The following is a 23,359-nucleotide window of genomic DNA, read 5'->3' as shown; positions in this document are numbered from 1 at the left end:
TGTTCAAAGTAAGAAAAAGAGCAAGGACATGGTAGGCCCATTGCAAGGGCAGGAATGTGAAATTGTAGCAGGTATGAAGAAAGGGTTGAACTGCTCAATTCCTGCTTTTCCTCAGTCCTCTCTTCTGAGGGAAATGGTGCTCAACATGGCAGAAAAAAGAACATATAATGTGGGTGTGAAATTCCAACCTAGCATTAGCATAGGGGTAGTACATAAACACCTAGTTTCTTTAAAAGAAACTAAGTCCTCGGGACCAGATGAACTGCATCCAAGGGTTCTAAAAGAGCTTGCGTATGTAATTTCTGAGCCTCTGGCTATTATTTTTGAGAATTCTTGGAGAACAGGAGAGGTGCCAGAAAATTGGAGGTGGGTGAATGTTGTCCCCATCTTCGTGAAGGGGAAAAAGGAGGATCTGGATAACTACTGACCCGTCAGCTTGATGTCTATATCTGGAAAAGTTTTAGAACAAAGCATCTGGAACATTTAGAAAGGATGGCTGTGATTACTTAAGAGCCAGCATGGGTTTCTCAAAAGCAAGTCATGCCAGACTAACCTGATCTCTTTTTTTGAGAAAGTGACTACCTTGCTGGATCAGGGGAATGCTGTAGATACAGTTTATCTTGATTTCAATAAGACTTTTGATAAGGTTCCACATACTATCCTTGTTGACAAGTTGGTAAAATGTGGTTTGGATTCTGTTACCATTAGGTGGATCTGTAACTGGTTGACAGATCGCACCCAAAGAGTGCTTGTGAATGGTTCCTCATCCTCTTGGACAAGAATGGCAAGTGGAGTGCCTCAAGGATCTGTCCTGGAATCCGTTTTGTTCAACATCTTTATAAATGATTTGGATGAAGGAATACAGAGAATGCTTATTAAATTTGCAGATGATACTAAATTGGGAGGGGTTGCAAATACAGTAGAAGACAGAAACAGGATATAGGACAGTGATGGCTAACCTTTTCAGCTTGGTGTGTCGAAAATCGGGAAAAAGTGTAGTCTTCCTCGGGTCGCGTGTCACTTCACCGTGTCACTTCAACCACACTCACCAAATGAGGGGGCCGCAGGAGAACCAGGCACAAAGGATCCAGTGCACGGTCTGCGGCCTAGGTCAGACTAGGGTTGCCAAGTCCAATTCAAGAAATATCTGGGGGCTTTGGGGGCGGAGCCAGGAGACTTTGGGGGTGGAGCCAGGAGACATTGGGGTGGAGCCAGGAACAAGGGTGTGACAAGCATAATTGAACTCCAAGGGAGTTCTGGCCATCACATTTAAAGGGACAGCACACCTTTTAAAATACCTTTCTTCTATAGGAAATAATGAAGGATAGGGGCACCATCTTTTGGGGCTCATAGAATTGGACCCCCTGGTCCAATCGTTTTGAAACTTGGGGGGGTATTTTGGGGAGAGGGGGATCCCCTGCCCCCACCTGGGGATTGGTAACCCTGCGGGAAAGGGTGTATCTTTTTTTCTTCCCGCCTTTTCTCCTCCAGCGCTTGCCAAGGGAAGCCAAGGGGGGCGACCCAATGCTCCCCTCCCCTTGCTCTTTTGCAACCCACACACAGCCCCCATCGCCCACCCCCTTCCTCCTCTTCCAAGCTGAAAAGGGCAGCTTGTCCTTTAAATCTGAAACCCCGCCTCCGGCAGGCGGCCATGAGAAAGAGCGAGAGAGCAAAGTGAGAAAGATCATGTTGGTTGCAAAAAAAAAAACCAGGACCGGGTGGAGGAGGAGGAGGGGGGGCAGCCCCAAAACAGGCCCAAGAGCGACGCCCCCTCGGGCATTGCACCCCACACACACTGCTGCAATGCCATCTCTGCCTCCCCCCCCCCCCAGCCGCTCCGTGCAAACAAACGGAAAAAAACACGCCTGCCTTGCTCCTGCATTTGCAAAGCCCCGGTATTGCAAAGGCGCGACCCGCCGAGGAGGGCACTTCTTTCCCCCCCCGCCTCTTTTTTTGCAATGCTCTTTTTTTCTTTTTTGCTGTACCCACCTATTTTCTCAGGCCCCGGGGAGGGCAGGAAAAGGGGGTTGCAAAGCTCGGCCCTGTTGCGAGGAGGAGGAGGCGCGTTTGGCTGCCTCTGCTTTGGGTGGGGGACGGGTTGCGCCAGGAGGCTGTCTCCTCCCACCCCCAGGTCAAGGCGAGGCGCTGGCAGCGTCGGCCAACCTTCCCTCCCACCCCTGGCCTGGAGCCGGGGAAAGAGGCGGCGGCGGCGGCCTGCTGCGCTGCTGCCGCCTCCTCTCGCCTTCACCTTAGCAGCTGCTGCTCCTCCGAGACGGGCTCAGCAGCCTCCAAAGGACTCGTGGCTCGCCACGCTCCTTGGTTTCCGGTGTGTCAGCCAAATTGCCTCGCGTGTCACCAGTGACACGCGTGTCATAGGTTCGCCATCATGGATATAGGATGACCTTGACAGGCTGGAAAACTGGGCTAAAACCAATAAAATGAATTTTAACATGGATAAATGTAAAGTTCTGCATTTAGGTAGGAAAAATCGAATGCATGGTTATAGGATGGGGGAGACTTGTCTTAGCAGTAGTATGTGCGAAAAGGATCTCGGGGTCTTAGTGGACCATACACTGAACATGAGTCAACAGTGTGATGTGTGACTAAAAAGGCAAATGCATTTTTGGGCTGTATCAACAGAAGTATAGTGTCCAGATCACATGATGTGATGGTATCGCTTTACTCTGCTCTGGTAAGACCTCACCTGGAGTCTTGTGTTCAGTTTTGGGCACCACATTTTAAGAAGGATATAGTCAAGCTGGAACAGGTCCAGAGCACAGCAATGAAGATGGTGAGGGGTCTGGAGACCAAGTCCTATGAAGAAAGATTGAAGGAGCTGGGGATGTTTAGCCTGGAGAGGAGGCGGCTGAGAGGTGATATGATCACCCTCTTCAAGTACTTAAAGGGCTGTCATATAGAGGATGGTGTGGAATTGTTTTCTGTGGCCCCAGAAGGTAGGACCAGAATCAATGAGTTAAAATTAAATCAAAAGAGTTTCCGGCTCAACATCAGGAAGAACTTCCTGACTGTTAGAGCGGTTCCTCAGTGGAACAGGCTTCCTCAGGAGGTGGTGGGCTTTCCTTCTTTGGAGGTTTTTAAACAGAGGCTAGATGGCCATCTGACAACATTGAAGATCCTGTGAATTTAGGGGGAGGTATTTGTGAGTTTCCTGCATTGTGCAGGGGGTTGGACTAGATGACCCTGGAGGTCCCTTCCAACTCTTTGATTTTATGTATATACTGTCTTAAGGACATAAGAGAAGCTATGTTGGATCAGGTCAATGGCCCATCCAGTCCAACATTCTTTGTCACACAGTGGCTAAAAAACCCAAGTGCCATCAGGAGGTCCAACGGTGGGGCTAGGAGCCCTCTCACTTTGCCCAAGCACCAAGAATACAGAGCATCACTGTCCCAGACAGAGAGTTCCAACAATATGCTGTAGCTAATAGCCACTGGTGGACCTCTGCTCCATATGCTTATCCAATCCCCCCTTGAAGCTGGCTATGCTTGTAGCCAGAAGAATCTGGTCTTGTTTTATCTTGCGCTTAAGACCATTGGTTAAAGAAGCTAACAAATAAAAAAAAAGAAGGAATTGTAGTTCCAGGAGATCACACGACTCCTCCTAAAGATTGGCAACCTAATGTGGAAAGAAGATTCACTTTTCCAGTTTCCTTGCTACATGTATATCTGCTTGTCAGAATATACAGTGGGGAGCTGGAAACAAAGATAGAGGTTCTGGTTCTAGGATGGCAGAAACCGAAGAACTTGCAAGGGACAGGAGTGGCATCAAGAAGTGGAAGCCCAGTGGAGGAGTGAAGCATGGATGTGCCAGCATCCAGAACACACTGAACACTGTGGGAGACAAGGTGCCATATCAGACCCAAATGCTGCAGGGTCTGATGAATGAGAGAGGCAGGGGTATTACACCATTTTGTTTAGAGTGTCAAAACAGCTTAAATTGGCCTCGCCTGGAGCCTGTTAAGAATTTTGAGAAGAATTCCTAGGACTTGCCTGCCTTGCCAGGTTGACTGGGAGGAAAAAAGTGGATGTACTCCTTCACTGAGGAGAAAGCCGCCTTCCATTAACCATTTATGAGGTTCTGTTCTAACCTACACAACATGCCTTATTATCACTCGCATCATAGATTTAAATGGTATTCCATTTTTTTAAAGATAAAAATCTTAACTTTTCTGGAAGGCCTCAGAATTAGATTGAAGTTGGTTACCTCTTTTCAGTATTGAAGATGATGTTAGTATTGATAGTATTGTTTACACTCTTGTGTTTTGAACAGTGTTTCCTGCTATTTATTTATTTTACTTCATTTATAGCCTGTGTTTCACACTATAACCGTTTTCCCACACAGCTTACCTCGGAGTGACGTCCCTCTTCACCACGCAGCGTCTGCTCGGATTTCCCACCATCTGCTCCGCAGAAGCAGGAAGTGCCGGGGCTTCTGCGTCGCAAATGTAAATCGCTGAAACCCAGTTTACGTTAGCGATGGTGCAGATGGTGGGAAATCCGAGCAGACGCTGCGCGGTGAAGAGGGACGTCACTCTGAGGTAAGCTGTGTGGGAAAACGGTTTAAGACTGAAGACAGATTACAAAGTACAGTGCTGCAGTCAGATGGCATAAGGACGCAGATTGCAAAACTAGAAAACAGTGTAAATAAACAAAACAATCTAAGGCTTAATACACCATATACCATGGAGGAAGTTGTTTACAAATGTAGAAGACAATGCAGTGAAGCAGGGGTGGAATTCTAGCAGGAGCTCCTTTACATATTAGGCCACACACTCCTGATGTATCCAGTCCTCCAAGAGCTTCCAAAAAAACCTTGAAAGCTCTTGGAGGATTGGCTACATTGGGGGGTGGGTGGCCTAATCTGCAAAGGAGCTCCTGCTAGAATTCCTCCCCTGCAGTGAAGTAGGATGATGCAGACAATAAACACTGCCGTGGACTATAAACCCTTATAAAAGTCACACACACACACACATACCCATCTGTTCAATTATAACACAACTAGGAATAAGGCTCTTCTAGAAAAAGGCTCTGGATGAGGGCCCTGGCCTTGGGCACTCAGCATCAGTTTGTTTTGGCATCATACTATGACGATCATACAGACACTGAAACTTAGCATTCCTTTTGTCTGCAGTGCATTATTGCCACATTTTCCTGTTTATCCAGCCTTGCAGCTTTTAGCATCAGAGTGTGTTTGTGGTATGATCTGTCTTTTTGGCCTGGCATGGTTGTGTTATGATATACCATACAGTATGTGCCTCAAGGTGGCTGTTTTCTGTAGGGGAAGTGATCTGACTTCAGCTTTCCATCTTCTCCCCTCTTCCTGCAGCCTCCACCTAGCAGTGGGGACCAAAACAGGAGGGAAATGACCTCAGCAGGGTATAATGACAGAGTCCACCTTGTAAAGCAGCCATTTTCTCCAAGGAAAATCTCTGTCATCTGAAGAGCAGATGTAATTCCAAGTGATCTCCAGCCCTCACCTGAAAATTGGGAACAATGGTTCCACAGGAGGAAATGGCTGGTTTGGAGGGTGAAGACTATCACATTGTACCTGTCTGAGGTCCCACCCCTCCTCAAACCCCACCCCTAAAATCTGCAGGAATTTCCCAGCCTGGAGTTGGCAACCCTTTCCTCTTCCCGGCCAGCCATCAACCTACCTTGATCTGTTCTTCTGTCTCTAGCTTTCCATCTTCTCCCCTCTCCCTGCAGCCTCTACCTAGGAAATGTACAGTCTTTCTCTGCAGTGGGGACCAAAGCAGCTTACATCATTGTTCTCTCCCTCTTTTGATCTGCACAACAACCCTGTGAGGTAGGTTAGGCTGAAATTCTGTGACTGGTCCAAAATCACCCAGTCAGCTTCTACAGCAAGTACCTGGGGCTGGCAGACCCTGCTCTGAAGCACTAACTGCTACACCACCATTGTAGTCCTAGGGCGGCTGCTGCTGAACAGTAGCAAGCAGCCAGGCCTAGTTAAGGCATGCCAGTTCGGTAGCATCAAGTCACCCAGAGGGTGCTGCCAGGCAAACTGTAGCAAACCTCCAGGTGGGATCACAACTGAACTCCAGACAACAAATCTCTCTCCCCCTGGATAAAATAACTGCTTTGGAGGATGGAATCTAAGGCATTATATTCAACTGAAGCCTCTCCCCCTCAACTCTGGCTTCTGTAGACTCCACCATAAAATCTCTAGGAGTTTCTCATCCTGGAGCTAGCAACTCTAGTCAGGACTTGCTTCAATGAGTTCTCCCTCAAAGCCAAAATAGGCTGTGAAAGGGCCTCCTCCCCTGCCATTTACTGACAGAACTAAGCTGGGGGTACTATGGTTGTCTAGCAACAGCCACTGAGGGAAAATGGAGAACTTGTCGGGAAGGGCCAATAGTATGTGAAAGCAGCTTCCCCAGTGGCACAATCCTTGTCTGTCTTGGGGCTGGAGGGATTGAATGATACACAGCTCAGCCAATGGGAGGGTAGGTGAGTTGTCACCTGTATGGCTTGGCTTTTATATCTATAGGATTCTGGCCTTTATAAAAAATATCCTCTGAACATTTCTGTTTTGCACATTCTGCAGAATGAGTTCACTTCCTGGCCTCTTCAGCCCAGCTGTTCCCCCAAGGGAGGAGCTACAGCAGAGAATGCACATGTCTGAGAGATTTCAATGTTACTTATTCGTAGGATAGCATCTTCAGAAAGTTTTGGCCATAAAAGCCAAGCTCTTGTGTCTGATTTGGTCCTACAAGTATGTGGGTTCAAGTCTATTGTTGCTTTCGTGTGTGTGTGTGTGTGTGTGTGTTTTAAATTATCTTCAAGTTTTTAATGTGTTATAAAATGCTTCAAGAACGGTTTTTGGTGAAAAGGCTAAAGTGTGCTAAATAAAATTAATAAATTTACATTAAAATAGCTAAGGTCAGGTAGATCTTGGCATCTGATGGTATAAAAATGGTTAAATATCCATGTGGAACATCAATTTTTATTCTATAATTTTATTTGTTCTTAAATATATCCCAAGTTAAATTACTAATGGAATCTGCAGAAAATAAGACTTTTCTGAGGCCTAGTTCTCACAGACAGCAATACAGGTATCTCCATCTGAATGTTACCGCTTCAAAGCACTGGCAGAGGAAGGGGCAGGAGGAATTGTATAACTGTGTGTTTCTCTACATGTAAAAAAAAAATCCTTGCTGATAGAAAAGCAGAACAAGGAGAAGAGTCCTAACTTAGTCTTCTTTCTGATTTTCTAATTTCCTATGTAAGGGAACCTTTTTGTGTGTCTCAAAAGATGGCTGCCTAGCCTCAACCAAGGCCAGGGCTTTTTCTGCCTTGACCCCGGCCTGGTGGAACATGCTCCTAGTCTAGCGTTGTCAAGTCCAATTCAAGAAATATCTGGGGACTTTGGGGGTGGAGCCAGGAGACGTTGGGGGTGGAGCCAGGAGGCATTAGGGGTGGAGCCAGGAGGCACTAGGGGTGGAGCCAAGATCAAGGCTGTGACAAGCATCATTGAACTCCAAAGGGAGTTATGGCCATCACATTTAAAGGGACGGCACACCTTTTCAGTTCCTTCCTTCCATAGGAAATAATGAAGGATAGGGGCACCTTCTTTTGGGGCTCATAGAATTGGACCCCCTGGTCATGGGGAGTATTTTGGGGAGAGGCACTAGATGCTATACTGAAAATTTGGTGCCTCTACCACAAAAAACAGCCCCCCCAGAGCTCCAGATACCCACAGATCAATTCTCCATGATTTTATATGGGAATAAATCTCCATAGGGAATGACAGAGTTCCCAGCAGACATTTCCCTCCCCTCCCCCCGCTTTCTGATGACCCTGAAGCGGGGGGAGGGCCTCCAAACCGGGGGATCCCCTGCCCCCACCTGGGGATTGGCAACCCTATCCTAGTCGCAGTCAGGGGCCTGCGGAACTTATTGCCGTTCTGCAGGACCTGTAAAATAGAGCTGTTCCATTAGCCTTTGACTGAGGTGGCGGGCATCCATCAAACATCTGGCCCTCTGCTGAAGTCAGCTTCCATCATTTATGGCCCAGATCTGACATTCCTTACAGGCCCAGTGGCGACAGCTGGAACCATGCAGTGATGGATTTAAAGTATGCTGTTTTAAACTGATTTTAATCGTTGTATTTATCTGATTTTTTTAAATCTTATTGTAATCTGCCCTGAGCCCATTTGGGAAGGGTGGAATATAAAATGAAATAATGAAATAAACTGGCTCAGAACATTGTTTCAGGTATGAATAATACCTGAATGTTTCTGTTACGAATAATACCTGAATACATGTAAACTTTAGTAACGTCACTGTTTCCCCCAGCAGCTAAATGAAGTGAGTAGGATACTCAGAAGCCCTAACAATCTTGCATTCCGAGAGATGGAAGTTCAGGTTTTCCTTGAACATTCGTAGAGATTCTCTGACTTTCTAATGTGGGTGAAAAAATGTTTTGCCATGACTCCAAAATCTCTTGTACCCTACACCTGCCCATTCTTGCCTGCTTTCATCGCCAGGCATTTTACTGCTCTGGTGGATGGCCTTTGCTGCTAAGTGAATTCTGGTACAGTGTAGCTTTTGCCCACCCAGTCGGAATGAAGAGGCAGACACAGTATGTTGGGTATAAAACCGGGCCGCTTTATTGAATAAACTTATCGAAACCTGTAATTGGCAGGGATAAAGCCTAGAAGGAAGAAGAAGAAGAAGATATTGGATTTATATCCCGCCCTCCACTACAAAGAGTCTCAGAGCGGCTCACAATCTCCTTTACCTTCCTCCCCCACAACAGACACCCTGTGAGATGGGTGGGGCTGAGAAGACTCTCACAGCAGCTGCCCTTTCAAGGACAACCTCTGCCAGAGCTATGGCTGACCCAAGGCCATTCCAGCAGGTGCAAGTGGAGGAGTGGGGAATCAAACCCAGTTCTCCCAGATAAGAGTCCACACACTTAACCACTACACCAAACTGGCTCTCCCTGGGGTCACCCCCTGACCCCGCCTTGTCCTAGAGGGCGAGCCACCCTGCCCCCAGCACAAACCCACCGTATTTGGGCTGTTGCTAAGCGGCCAGGCCCAAGCCATTCTACATCTGGGCTAGCATCAATCCCCCCATGGAAAGATCTGCCCAGGTGAGGCTTTTCCGTGATCAGCATTCCCCTGTGCAAGCACCAGTCGTTTCCGACTCTGGGGTGATGTTGCTTTCACAACGTTTTCACGGCAGACTTTTTATGGGGTGGTTTGCCATTGCCTTCCCCAATCATCTATGCTTTCCCCCCAGCAAGCTGGGTACTCATTTTACCGACCTCGGAAGGATGGAAGGCTGAGTCAACCTTGGGCCGGCTACCTAAATCCAGCTTCCTCCGGAATCAAACTCAGGTCGTGAGCAGAGAGTTCAGACCACAGTACTGCAGCTTTACCACTCTGCGCCACGGGGCCGCTAATTGCAGTTTAGCAGACAATAATACATGGGCTTTCTGCTATTCCTATGACATTTTCTTCTGTGCAAGCAATATTGTACTGGTGAATGCGTCACTTAGATCAGACTGTTTTGGGGTTGTTTGTTTTTTACTGAACTGCCCCTCCTTGTGGCCAGAACTTATGTTGACCTCTCAGTAGCAGAGATAACTAAATGAGCTTGTGAGCAATATCTAAAAAACAGCTGTCTTGTAAACTGCGGCTGTGCTTTTTCATTTAGAATAGTGCCCCTCATCAATGTGTCAGTGTGTCTGTGCTGAGTGCCATCAAGTTGCTTCCAATTTATGACAACCAATTAATAACCTCCAAAATATCCTGTTGTTAACAGCCTAGCTGAGACGGTGCAAACTGAAGGCCATGGTTTCCTTGTTTGCGTCCGTTTAGCTCATCTCGTGTCTTCTTATTTTCCTGCTGCCTTTTAACTTTTTTTTGTCTCTTCCAATGACCCTGGTCATTACGAAGCCGTTGTATTGATTGCAAAAACCATTTTCACATTTGAAATGTTGTTTTAGATTTTGCAGAGATGTTTGTTTGCTTGCTTTGATGTTAATAATAAAACAAGTGAAGACCCGTGAGACTTGCAGGGAGGGAATTCCTCCCCCCAGTTGCTGCTGGTTCCCCTTGGGGGAGAGATGCTCAGTGGGGGGGGGGGGAGACTCATGAGAGCGATCTCACGTCCCTCCCTCCCAGTGTCGAGCCTAGCTCTGCTCCTCAGCCTGCTATCCACCGCTACACCCAGTATGGCTCTCAGCCTACCGTGCTTTGTGCACCGGGCCTGAGGTAGGAGCAATCTCTGTGCTTGCATCTGTGCAGATAACACTTTTTTTATTATTATTTGGGAGGAATTTAAACCCCCACTGTTCATTTGTTGTTATCAATTTTTTCCACAAACCTAGGGAATGCCCTGAGTTTGCAAAAATATCTGTTTAATGTCTGCGTGGCCTTGGTTTGCTGATTATACTGTATAGCTTCAATGTAAAAATTTTAAGGTTTTTAGGTTTTTAAATGCTTGATTTTAAATGTAATAACTTTGTTCCGATTTTATTGTTTTATTGTTTGTTGTAAGCCGCCCTGAGCCACTTGTGGGAAGGGTGGGATATAAGTTACGGAATAAATGAATGAATGAATGAATGAATGAATGAATGAATGAATGAATGAAGTATCTGCAGATGAGGGCCACATATTGCTAATACTATATAGACTAGGGTTGCCAATCCCCAGGTGGGGGCAGGGGATCCCCCGGTTTGGAGGCCCTCTCCCCGCTTCAGAGTAATTAGAAAGCGGGGGGAGGGGAGGGAAATGTCTGCTGGGTACTCATGATTCCCTATGGAGCCTTATTCCCATAGAAAATAATGGAGAATTGATCCACAGGTATCTGGGGCTCTGGGGGCCCTGTTTTTTGAGGTAGAGACACCAAATTTTCAGTATAGTATCCAGTGGCTCTCCCCAAAATACTCCCTAAGTTTCAAAAAGATTGAACCAGGGGGTCCAATTCTATGAGCCCCCAAAGAAGGTGCCCCTATCCCTCATTATTTCCTATGGGAGGAAGGCATTTAAAAGATGTGCGGTCCCTTTAAATGTGATGGCCAGAACTCCCTTTGGAGTTCAATTATGCTTGTCACATCCTTGCTCCTGGCTCCACCCCAATGTCTCCTGGCTCCACCCCGAAAGTCTCCTGGCTCCACCCCCAAAGTCCCCAGATATTTCTTGAATTGGACTTGGCAACCCTAATATAGACTAATGTGTTTACTTAGATATTTAATCATCTCTCTCCTACACATTATAGTCATCACCCTCTGAGACAAGTTAGGTGGAGATTGTATTACTGCCCAAGGTCATGCATTAAGCTTCCATAGAGTGGGGATTCTAGTCTGACACTCTAACCGCTAAGGTGTATTGGGCAATATGATTTTTTAATGCAGCTTGGGGTTAGTCCTGCAAAGAATATCTTGAACAAGCAAATGTTATGATTGAGTTTTTTCTTATGTGCAATGAAGATGAAGTTGCTCATTTTGTGTTCTCTTTGTTCTGGAAGCCCAACATAGGAAGACTGGGCATTCCTCATGGGCCTTCAGGAGAGAAAGTGGCAGTTGTGACGGTGGATGACTGTGATACAGCGGTGGCTGTGCGGTTTGGAAGCCTTATTGGAAACTATTCTTGCGCTGCTCAGGGAACACAGACTGGCTCCAAAAAGTAAGAAAAGGGTGTTTGTTTTTTTTAAAAAAAATTCCTTACCTGCGATTGGCCACTGGGGGTGGGATTTCCTGAAGATTATGCAGCAGATACCAATCAGACCCTTCCTTCTACTCTTCTGGATGTTCTTAGGATGGACGAGCCAAACTCTGTTTCAAATGTGGCTCTAAGCGAGGGCTTGCATTTGTGCATTGAAGTCAGATTAGACATAATATAACAATACTTTCTTAAGCACCCAAACATAAAACCACTCAGGGCTGCACTGAATAAAAATATTGAATTTTTAAATCATATCATTTTAAAAAAACAGACCCCTTCCCCCAAGCTTACAGTCTTAAGTCAGGGGTGGCCAAACTTGCTTAATGTAAGAGCCACATAGAATAAATGTCAGATGTTTGAGAGCACTAGACATGAACATCAGATGGCTGAGAGCTGTTAGGGAGGTTGGGAGGGAGTCAAATAAATGAGGGGGAGAGGTAGAAAGAAAGCAGCTTTAACGTTAAATGTGGCTTGGAGAAGTGATTTAAAGAGAGAAATGCCTTCTCCAAGATGGCCAATGGGGGGCGCGTCAAGGGCCACACAATATGTGTGAAAGAGCCACATGTGGCTCCCGAGCCACAGTTTGGCCACCCCTGGTCTAAGTGAATAACCTATAAATAAGTTGGAAGGGATAAGGAAAGATATGGGAAGACAAAACTGCTGGTGTAAAATATTTCAATCAATGGGAAGAGATGTGACCATCTAAATGCCTCAAGATGCTTCTTAAAGAATGAGATGGACTAAATCCTGCACATATCTGAGGGCAGTGAGTTCCAAAGGAAAAAGGCAGCCATATTTGGTGGGTGGAGACATGAGAGAACAGGTGTACTCTTTACTCTTACTGGAACATTGATCTCAAAAGAACAAAGACCTCTAGAACAAGTATGAAGAGAGGTTAAAGAAGAAAGCTAAGCTGGAGCAAGAGTGCAAACATTTAAAAATAAGTACCATGTTTACTCAAAAAGAACATGGCCCTGAATGAAAGATGACTGAGAATCTCAGTTTGCATGATCCACTTCTTACAAGTGAGGGTGACCAAGTAAAGAGTCACTAAAATGATTTGGGGAAGGAATGAGAAGTGGAGCATCTTCCCATTGAGTGTTTAGGCTTTTTCGTTTAAAAGGAATATAATCCAGATGATGGTGTAATGACATTATAAAGAAAATAAACAGAGAGTCTGTTTGTCTGTCATACTCGGGATCACCTAACAGTTAAAAGGAAGCACTGTTTTGTACAGTGCATAGTTAACTTGTAGAATTCAGTACCATCATATTGCACACTGGCTTAGATGAACATATGAAGCTGCCTTATACTGAATCAGACCCTTGGTCCATCAAAGTCAGTCTTGTCTTCTCAGACTGGCAGCGGCTCTCCAGGGTCTCAAGCTGAGGTTTTTTCACACATATTTGCCTGGACCCTTTTTTGGAGATGCCGGGGCTTGAACCTGGGACCTTCTGCTTACCAAGCAGATGCTCTACCACTGAGCCACCGTCCCTCCAGATGGCTGTTATAGGTGGGTTAAAAGAAAACAGAAGAATTTAGATCTGCCAGCAACTGGTAGCCATGGTTGGTAGGCTGGTATATATGCCTCTGAATTCTAGTTTCCAGGTACAAACAAGAGGAAAGGAATGTTGCCTCTATTCCCTCTAGAAGCATGTGCTGAAAAATGATGCTACAGTTGATGGGCTCTCAGTGTGATCCTGCAGGGCTCTTCTATTGGTCTGTTCCTGGAAAGGAGAAACTTATTATTGCACTAAATTTCTTTAGGGAAAGAGGGGGCTTTTTTTGCCGGGGGTGGGATTTCCTGAAGATTATCTCCAGCACAAATGTCACCAGCTTTCTTATTTTTTAGGTCTTTGGATCTAACTGGCCCCCTGCTCCTGGGAGGAGTGCCAAACTTGCCTGAGGATTTTCCTGTTCACAACAGACAGTTTGTCGGCTGCATGAGAAACCTCTCCATTGACAGCAAACCAATCGACATGGCCAGCTACATAGCAAACAACGGCACTCTTGCAGGTACAGAGCCCGACACTAAAATACTTTTGCAGCAATATGTGGCATACCCACCTTGCATTTCAGCCTTTTAATTATGCACACTATAAGAAATCTAAGACCTCTGTTTTCTTAGGTAAGTAAAATGGCTGCCAGAACAGTCTAAAACCTTTGTGCATAATCAGATTACCAAACACTTTAATGCATGTGGGTGAATTCCTCTACATATGTATTTGAAGTGACATTCTCCACCAGCTTTCTTGAATAGACTCAATTTTTAATGTAGCCTGTATGGGAGCCCACAGTAATTAATGGTGCTTCTGTGAAAGAACATTTGATGGACTTGAGCAGCTTTGATATTTAAGTATTTTTGTCCAAAATGGACAAAGCAATAAATTGGTTTCAAAAACTGCAATTCTTTGCCTATTTACTGTAACACAGTTTGGATCATCTGAAAATTAAGTGCCACTTTATTTTATTTGTTTATTTGATTCAATTTATATCCCGCCCTCCCTGCCGAAGCAGGCTCAGGGCGGCTTAAGAAGTGCCTGCATTCTGTAAAAGCACAAAAAGTTTTCTGGGAGTTAACTTGTAGAATTCTCACTTCTCTGATGGGAATGGGGGTTCCCCTGCTTTTGGGGCCTCCAGTCCACTGCCATGGAGGTGTTTGACAGGGGGAGCCTTGCCCCCGAAGAGCTCCAGTGTACCTGACATTTCCGGCACAATGATGTCACCTGGTGATGATGTCATTGTGCCAGGCACATCACACAGGGGATGTTCTAGCATTTGAGAAAAAACTCTATGGTGACCATTGATTTCCCCCCAAAATAATAGAGGGTCCACCTTCTGGGTGATGTCACTGTGGTGCACATACTTCAAACATATACCAAAGATTCCCAAGAAGAGGACTGGCATCCCCCATTGGCATCTAGATAAGACCTGGCAACCCTGTGGTGCCATGTGCTTCATGCATGGTTAAAGCAAAATTCAAGTTCTGAGGGCCTTGTCATAAGGCCAGAACTGACGTGCTAAGACTTCCTTGTCCAGAGTGCTCAGTGATTTTTTTTTTTTAGGCTGTTATCAGCATGCAGAGGTAGAGATCATGCCACAAGGGGGGAGGGATCCTATGATGTTCTATTTTACTCTAGAGAGTACATATGAACATATGAAGCTGCCTTATATTGAATCAGACCCTCGGTCCATCAAAATCAGTATTGTCTACTCAGACTGGCAGCGGTTCTCCAGGGTCTCAAGCTGAGGGTTTTCACATCTATTTGCCTGGACCCTTTTAGTTGGAGATGCCGGGGATTGAACCTGGGACCTTCTGCTTACCAAGCAGATGCTCTATCACTGAGCCACCGCCCCTCCCTTAAACGGCTCCAGGGGCTATTTTAGGTCAGGAAAGCAGTTTTTGTTTTTTTGGGGGGGGACTTAAACCCTCCCTCCTTTCACTCCACAGTCATGATCCAAATTGACTTGTCATGTGCCAGATAACTGAATTTCAAAAATCCCAGAAAACTCTGAACATAGAATTCCTAACACAAGCCTAGATTGCCTATGAATTGTCAGTCTAGAGAGACTCTTCACTTGCATTCTGTTCCCCCTGTTATCTAGAAGTCTGCTCTTAAGAACTTTTCCATGTTTCAAAACTGCATGGTCCAGCAATTGTGATTTGAAAAGGGAGAAATCCCACTCAAGCTATGGAACACTTCGTGGAACACCCCCCCCCCCTCCCCATTGCAGTCAAGGCACTCTTTGCTGGTTTTGCTGGCAGGAGCAGAAGTGCAGACTTTCAGAAGCTTAGCAGTGAGATATGCTGCAGTTTGCTCTTGGCATGGGGGAATTAACCATATGCAGGCTAAATAGTTTCTGATGACATTTCAGGCTGCGCAGCTCAGAAGAAATATTGTACTACCAACTGGTGTCAGAACGGGGGTATCTGTATGAACAAATGGAATACCTACTCTTGCGACTGTCCCCTGCGGTATGGTGGGAAAAACTGTGAGCAAGGTAAGATTTTTCATCCTTGTTCCACTCGGTAAGTGAAACATCCCATAACGGAATTGTTACAGGACAGCCCTGCAGCAGCATGTGGCACACCTACCTTGCATTTTAACTTAACGTACCTTATGAAGACCTCTTTTTATAGCCCACCCAGGACAGGGCAGGGAAAGCATCTGCTGGGCCACTGTAACGGGTAGAAGAAGAAGAAGATATTGGATTTATATCCCGCCCTCCACTCCGAAGACTCTCAGAGCGGCTCACAATCTCCTTTCCCTTCCTCCCCCACAACAGACACCCTGTGAGGTAGATGAAGATATTGGATTTATATCCCGCCCTCCACTCCGAAGAGTCTCAGAGCGGCTCACAATCTCCTTTCCCTTCCTCCCCCACAACAGACACCCTGTGAGGTAGATGAAGATATTGGATTTATATCCCGCCCTCCACTCCGAAGAGTCTCAGAGTGGCTCACAATCTCCTTTCCCTTCCTCCCCCACAACAGACACCCTGTGAGGTAGATGAAGATATTGGATTTATATCCCGCCCTCCACTCCGAAGAGTCTCAGAGCGGCTCACAATCTCCTTTCCCTTCCTCCCCCACAACAGACACCCTGTGAGGTAGATGAAGATATTGGATTTATATCCCGCCCTCCATTCCGAAGAGTCTCAGAGCGGCTCACAATCTCCTTTACCTTCCTTCCCCACAACAGACACCCTGTGAGGTAGATGAAGATATTGGATTTATATCCCACCCTCCACTCCGAAGAGTCTCAGAGCGGCTCACAATCTCCTTTACCTTCCTCCCCCACAGCAAACACCCTGTGAGGTGGGTGGAGCTGGAGAGGGCTCTCACAGAAGCTGCCCTTTCAAGGACAACCTCTGCCAGAGCTATGGCTGGCCCAAGGCCATTCCAGCAGCTGCAAGTGGAGGAGTGGGGAATCAAACCCGGTTCTCCCAGATAAGAGTCCGCACACTTAACCACTACACCAAACTGGCTTTCCAACTGGGTAGGGTTACCAAGCTCCTGGGCCTTACTGGAGAAAACCCAGAGGTTCCGTGATGACCAGCCTCAAGGTCAAGACCTTGTAAACTGTGGCTTGATTGTGTGCAAAAAATAGTGGAATCTTGCCATGCTCTGATAATTGATGAAAAGCTGGTTAAACTTCTGGTGAAATGAGGGAAGATAAAAGCACTAGTATTTTTTGCTCCATAAGACGCACCTGACCGTAAGGCGCACCTAGTTTTTAGAGGCGTCTGTGTGAATTTTTTGCAGTATTTGCTCCTTAAGACGCACACACTTTCCCCCCCCCCCACTTTTTTTGGGGGGGAAGTGCGTCTTATGGAGCAAAAAATACAGTGCCTCGTTGCTGTGTTTGCTGTCTTTTAAGACTACTATACATAAGATATACTGGATATATTGAAGCTCTTATCATCACGTGGTTTCCTCAGGAACAGGACCGAGGATTCCTTTGAAGTGGAAGGACTTTTTTGGAAACATTTCAAGACTATATCTTTAACTTACTCTTTTATGTCCTTCTGTTGCACTGCATGTACGTCAGGGTATGATATTTGAAATATTTTGTATGAGAGTGTAATTAAGAGTTTATAAACATTTCTAATTGTTTTGTGCAAGTTTTCTGTTTGTGAGGCTGGTCAGCACGGAACCTCTTCGGGTTTTCTCCAGTCACTCTCTGCCATGATCTTCTGTTTGTTTTGTACAAGCTCTTGGACCCACTTGGGAGGTCCCCAACCCACCAGCCTACATTGGGCCGATGGGGGGGGGAATCTCCTCCCGACATCAGCAGCACGATGACATCACTCACAAGTGACATCATTGTGCCGGCAACGTCAAGCGCCGGCCATTCGAGGAGCTTCCAGGAAAACTCTATGGTTTTCCCGGAAGCTCTAGCAATTTGGGAGGGAAACTGATATAATAGGCAGATACTTTCCTTTCACTTTGAGTTAAGTCTTTTCAGGTCTGGTCTACTGTTGTTGTTGTTTTTTTAAAAAATCATGTTATCTTTAATTTTTAATTCTTAATGTTATATTTATTGTATTTTAATATTGTTGTCATACTTGTAAACTGCCCAGAGAGCTTTGGCTATAGGTAGTATAAAATGAAATTAATAACAGCAACAAGAACAATTTATTACAAAATCCAAAGCTATCAGTTGCATACAATTTTAACTCCTTACTTTCCAAGGAAAAAATAAGTCTTTGAGTCCTACACACCTTCAATGTGATGAATAAGTAGTTAGATACTCAAACTATCTGAACATAGGTACTAGTACATATGAACATATGAAGCTGCCTTATACTGAATCAGACCCTTGGTCCATCAAAGTCAGTATTGTCTTCCCAGACTTGCAGCGGCTCTCCAGGGACTCAAGCTGAGGTTTTTCACACCTATTTGCCTGGACCCTTTTTTGGAGATGCCAGGGATTGAACCTGGGACCTTCTGCTTCCCAAGCAGATGCTCTACCACTGAGCCACCGTCCCGTACCTCTCTGCATGCTCGCTCTGTCCTCAGAAATAATTGTATCCTGAGTAATGTTGTTAATAAATGTGACATAATACTGTCCACTGTATGGCCCCTTTATGAACCAGCCTTTAAAATTTGCAGGTCATTTATACATTGTTTGAAGCACTTAAAATCACTAGTTGCCTGTAAGCTTGTAGAAATAGTTGCCAGAAGATAATCTAGGTCAGAAGAAGAGTTTATCTGAGGACAATCTCAGGTGGAGAAAAAGTGGATTGGCAAGAAAGATGTTTTGCTTTAGCAGTAGATGGGAAATTCTAGATAGTGAAATTGCTCATCAGACGTTAGCTGAGTTTGGTCTGAGATTAAATTAGCCAACATGGGAGTCCATGGGAGTCCATCTGCACTTGCAGATGGTCAAAATGACCTTAGGAAGAAAGATATATACCAGAGATAAGTTTGTGAAAGAGGGTAGAAGCTATAAAAGCTTTGAAAATTTCCCATCATGCTGCTGTTTTGTTAGAGAGCTGAAAGGCTACTTTGGCGAGCTCAGCCATTTTGGTTAAAGATCTTTAACAAAAAAATTGGGATGATAAAATTTAGAGGGGAGAAATATTGAGAGCTTAAAACTTAGCTTCTGAGATGCTTAAGCAAAATCTTAGGATCTAGCAGGTATAAGATTGTATAAGATTTTCTCACTAAGAAAAATAGTGTGTGTGAGCCTTGTTATTAACACTGGAAATTGTTCTGAGCATGAGAGTTGCAACTAAAAGAGCGTAGTGTGAGAGCTTTATTATCTTTAACTGGAAACTGTTTTGCTTTTTTATTATACGCTGAATACACTGTTTTTTTAGAGATCATTGGAAAATAAAGTCTTATCCATTCTGAGTAGAACAACTGATTTCTGTGTCCCATGTATTCAACGCTGGGAGAAAGTTTTGTTTTGAGAAACCTCGTTAAAGGAAAGTTTCTGTGTAACTATAAGAGAAGAAAAAAATCCCCAACATCCACTTGTTAATTTTCTCCTCCAGTGAGGAGAGGTTGTGTGCACACAGCTAAGACTTTGTACTGGATTGGAATTTTTCTTTGTAAAACAATCAATTTAGATCAGACTGGATCTTAGAGACTGGGTATCTGTTTTGGTGTCTTGAAAAACGATTTGAGGGATCAACATTTTATGCAGTACACATGAGGATCCAAAAATGCTGCCAGAGTCCAACTACAAGCAGCTCCCCTAAATTAACTCAAGAATATTTGCCTAATTTTCTGTTCTTCCTGGTAAGAAGCCATGACATCTTTGCTAAGAACCCTTTCTGCATCTGCTTTTTATAGCTATGAGGGGTCTAAACAAGTTCTTAAAGCAGCCATTTTCGGTTACTTGTGAGGATTTGCTTCTATGTTCGCTCTCTTTATCAATGCAACCGAGAATGGCTGAAGAAAGAGTTTTGTTTTGATGTTTTAAAGCTTTTTGTTAAAAGCCTCTCCTCCTTCTCTTTGTTTCAGTGATGTCTTTCCCTCAGTGCTTCACAGGGGACAGCATGGTTTTCTGGCATGATCTTGATATCACTATTTCTGTGCCGTGGTACATCGGCCTCATGTTTAGAACTCGGAAGGTTAATGGCATGTTGATGCAAGCAAAGGCAGGAGCATCATCCAAGATCAACATTCAGGTACAAATATGTTCATTAACGGGAGACAAAACGTGATTGAATGAACATACAAATACGTTCATTAAATAACAAAAGCTAACCCTGAACTTAAATTTGTGGCTTTAAACTATAACAGATTTTGAGCACTGGCTCAAAGACTTTTTTGTGGTAAGGTAGTATTCTGATATTTAAAAAAGATCTGAACTTTATTTATTTCGATAATTCATACATGGTTTTATATAACTAGATCAACTGGGAGGAAGTGGGGTCTGTAAAGGTATACGTATAGGGTTGCCAAGTCCAATTCAAGAAATATCTGGGGACTTTGGGGGCAGAGCCAGGAGACTTTGGGGGTGGAGCCAGGAACAAGGGTGTGACAAGCATAAGAACTCCAAGGGAGTTCTGGCCATCACATTTAAAGGGACAGCACACCTTTTTAAATGCCTTTCTTCCATAGGAAATAATGAAGGATAGGGGCACTATCTTTTGGGGCTCACGGAATTGGACCCCCCGGTCCAATTGTTTTGAAACTTGGGGGGTATTTTGGGGAGAGGCACTAGATGCTATACTAAAAATTTGGTGCCTCTACCTCAAAACATAGCCCCCCCCAGAGCCCCCAATACCCACGGATCAATTCCCCATTATTCCCTATGGGAATCATTCTCCATAGGGAATAATAGAGTGCCCAGTAGACATTTCCCTCCCCCCACGCTGGTTTGGGGAGGGCCTCCAAACCAGAGAATCCCCTGCCCCTCCCTCTCTCACAGACACAAATACTTACTGGGTCTTGTTCCTGCAGAACTTTACTTGATCTGAAAACGAAGCAAAACAAAGGGAGGGGCCGTTCTCCGAAGCCCTTCCTGTTTCCTGCTTCCTGCTCAGCCTTAATGGCACATATTTTAAAAACGGACCTGCAGGAGCTCTAAAACTACATGGTGATTGTGGGGGGCGGGGCTTCCCCCACCAGCCAGCTGGCTGGGGGGCGGGGAGAAGCCTGTAAAAACGGGGGATCCCCCGCTGGGACCTGGGGATTGGGAAGCCTATATACATAAGAACATATGAAGAGCCCTGCTGGATCTGACCAATGGTCTATCTAGTCCAGCATTCTTCCTGTCTCACAGAATGGCCAGCCAGGTCCACTGAACAGCCAACAACAGGACATAAAGGCTGAGGCTTCATCTGCTGTTGCCTCCCAGCTCTGGGATTCAGAGGATTAGTGCCTCTGAACGAGCCAAGTTACGTTGGTCAAATTACTATGCAGGAGACATCTTGGCTGTGGTTTACCAGATTGTAGTGTTTGTTGTTGAGAAGAATTCACTGAAAAGAGTCCATGTCCGAATTTAGTGCACAAGCTGCATCGTTTCAGTGCTAACTACACCTGTTCATGAGAACAGTTTTATTAAAGATGTAAAGTATTAATTAAGTCCTGAACATAATAAAAATACTTCAATATTCAACAAAAATGCATAACAGAATTTGTTTCTGTATGCTTAATAATAGCACAAAAGGTTTTTTAAAAATAAATTAGTTTTCCAAATACAAGTAAATCAATTACTCATTTATGAGGATTCTTAATTTTTTGCAGCCCATGGCAGTTGTTATTTTAGTGGAAGAAAATAAATCCATTATTAACTAGGGTTGCCAAGTCCAATTCAAGAAATAGCTGGGGACTTTGGGGGTGGAGCCAGGAGACTTTGGGGGTGGAACCAGGAGACATTAGGGGTGGAGCCAAGATCAAGGGTGTGACAAGCATCATTGAACTCCAAAGGGAGTTCTGGCCATCACATTTAAAGGGACGGCACACCTTTTCAATGGCTTCCTTCCATAGGAAATAATGAAGGATAGGGGCACCTTCTTTTGGGGCTCATAGAATTGGACCCCCTGGTCCAATCTTTTTGAAACTTAGTGGGTATTTTGGGGAGAGGCACTAGATGCTATACTGAAAATTTGGTGCCTCTACCTCAAAACGTAGCCCCCCCCCCAGAGCCCCAGATACCCACGGATCAATTCTCCATGATTTTCTATGGGAATAAATCTCCATAGGGAATAACAAAGATCCCAGCAGACATTTCCCTCCCCTCCCCCTGCTTTCTGACAACCCTGAAGCGGGGGGGGGGGAAGGGCCTCCAAACCGGGGGATCCCCTGTCCCCACCTGGGGATTGGCAACCCTACCTCCAGGCCCCCAGTAGGGGTCAGGCATCAGAAGTTGCCATGACTTCCAGGTGCAGACACACACACATAAAAATACAATAAGGAAAGAAAGAGAGAGACTGATTTCACACTCTGATGTTCCTCTTTTCAGTGCGGCGTCCTTCTGATTTCCCACTATCTGCCCCAGGGCTTCAACGAAGATCGCGTTTTTGCATGGCAAAGAGAAACTGGTTTTTAGCAGTTTCTCTTTGCCACGCAAAAATGCCAATGTGGGCTGAAGCCCCAGGGCAGATAGTGGGAAATTGGAAGGACACCGCACTGAAAAGAGTAACGTCAGAGCGGTGTAGGGTGAGTGTGAAATCGGTCAGAGAGAGAGAGAGAGGGAGGGAGGGAGGGAGGAAGGAAGGAAGGAAGGAAGGAAGGAAGGAAGGAAGGAAGGAAGGAAGGAAGGAAGGAAGGAAGGAAGGAAGGAAGGAAGGAAGGAAGGAAAAGAAATTGCCAGGTAATTGAAAATAGGGTTCAACCCAGTCTACTATGTTCATCCAATTATACAAAACAGCATCCTAACTACTTACTTCTCAAATTCTCTCTAGATAGTGTGTGGAAATAGGGTTCAAGTCTCATGGGTTACAGACTCAGAATTACATGATTCATCACAGATAGTAAGAAGCCTGTCAGATGCACGTGTTCAGAGGAAAATAGCTGGTTCAGGTGACAATGGCCTGAAGTCAATCAGAAGTCATTTTATGTAAAAAAGAATAAAATGACATCAGAACTTCTTGTGGTGTGAAATTATTTCCAGACAATAGACCATATATTAATTTATGTAGGTCTAAGCAGGCCTCAGATTCAGCAGGAGTTCACAGGAGTGCAGCTCCTGAACCTTTCTGATGGTTCCCTCTCTTCCTCCCCACCTACCTTATCCATTGAATAGTAGGTGTAGTTGCATAACAATCCCTGAATTAGGAGAGCGGGCAGCCAGCCAGCCACCAGGGGCTTTGCCACACCCCTAGCAGCCCTCATTAACCCCTAGAAAAGCCCGTGCCACCCTTTCTCCACTTCTTATGTGATTTTGGGTTGCGGGTGGCTTGCTGGCCTTGTGATTGGTGGGGGGGCAGCCCAGGAGAGCCCCAGGCTGAATCTCTAGCCAGCCCAAGCAGGCCTTGCTCACTTGGGGCTCTCCTTTCTTGCATCGGGTTGCTTTTGGCTGGGGGGGCATATGCTAATGAGTTATGCAAATGAGTTCCACCACCTGTTTTTCTACAAAATGACCCCTGGGTCTAAGACAAATAAAGCTTCCTAGGCAAATGGAATTACATAATATAAGCTTGGGTAATTAAGTCTGTTTGCCATAATTATCGACCTAGATGT

The 23,359-nt window shown here is 45.2% G+C and overlaps 1 protein-coding gene across 1 annotated transcript in view; it reads left to right on the top strand.

The window, feature by feature from the left end:
• CELSR1 (cadherin EGF LAG seven-pass G-type receptor 1) overlaps positions 1-23,359 on the top strand; it is a 314,186-nt gene that overhangs the window by 216,726 nt on the left and 74,101 nt on the right. Inside the window, exons 6-9 of the mRNA XM_060246078.1 lie at positions 11,519-11,676; positions 13,568-13,731; positions 15,592-15,717; positions 19,691-19,857. Of these exons, the coding sequence (XP_060102061.1) occupies positions 11,519-11,676; positions 13,568-13,731; positions 15,592-15,717; positions 19,691-19,857 (615 nt within the window). The remainder of the gene's footprint in view (positions 1-11,518; positions 11,677-13,567; positions 13,732-15,591; positions 15,718-19,690; positions 19,858-23,359) is intronic.

This window comes from Heteronotia binoei, chromosome 8 (assembly GCF_032191835.1).
Source record: "Heteronotia binoei isolate CCM8104 ecotype False Entrance Well chromosome 8, APGP_CSIRO_Hbin_v1, whole genome shotgun sequence".
Taxonomy (NCBI): domain Eukaryota; kingdom Metazoa; phylum Chordata; class Lepidosauria; order Squamata; family Gekkonidae; genus Heteronotia; species Heteronotia binoei.
Note: the sequence above shows the minus strand (reverse complement) of the source record. Positions and strands in the feature narration are given on the sequence as shown.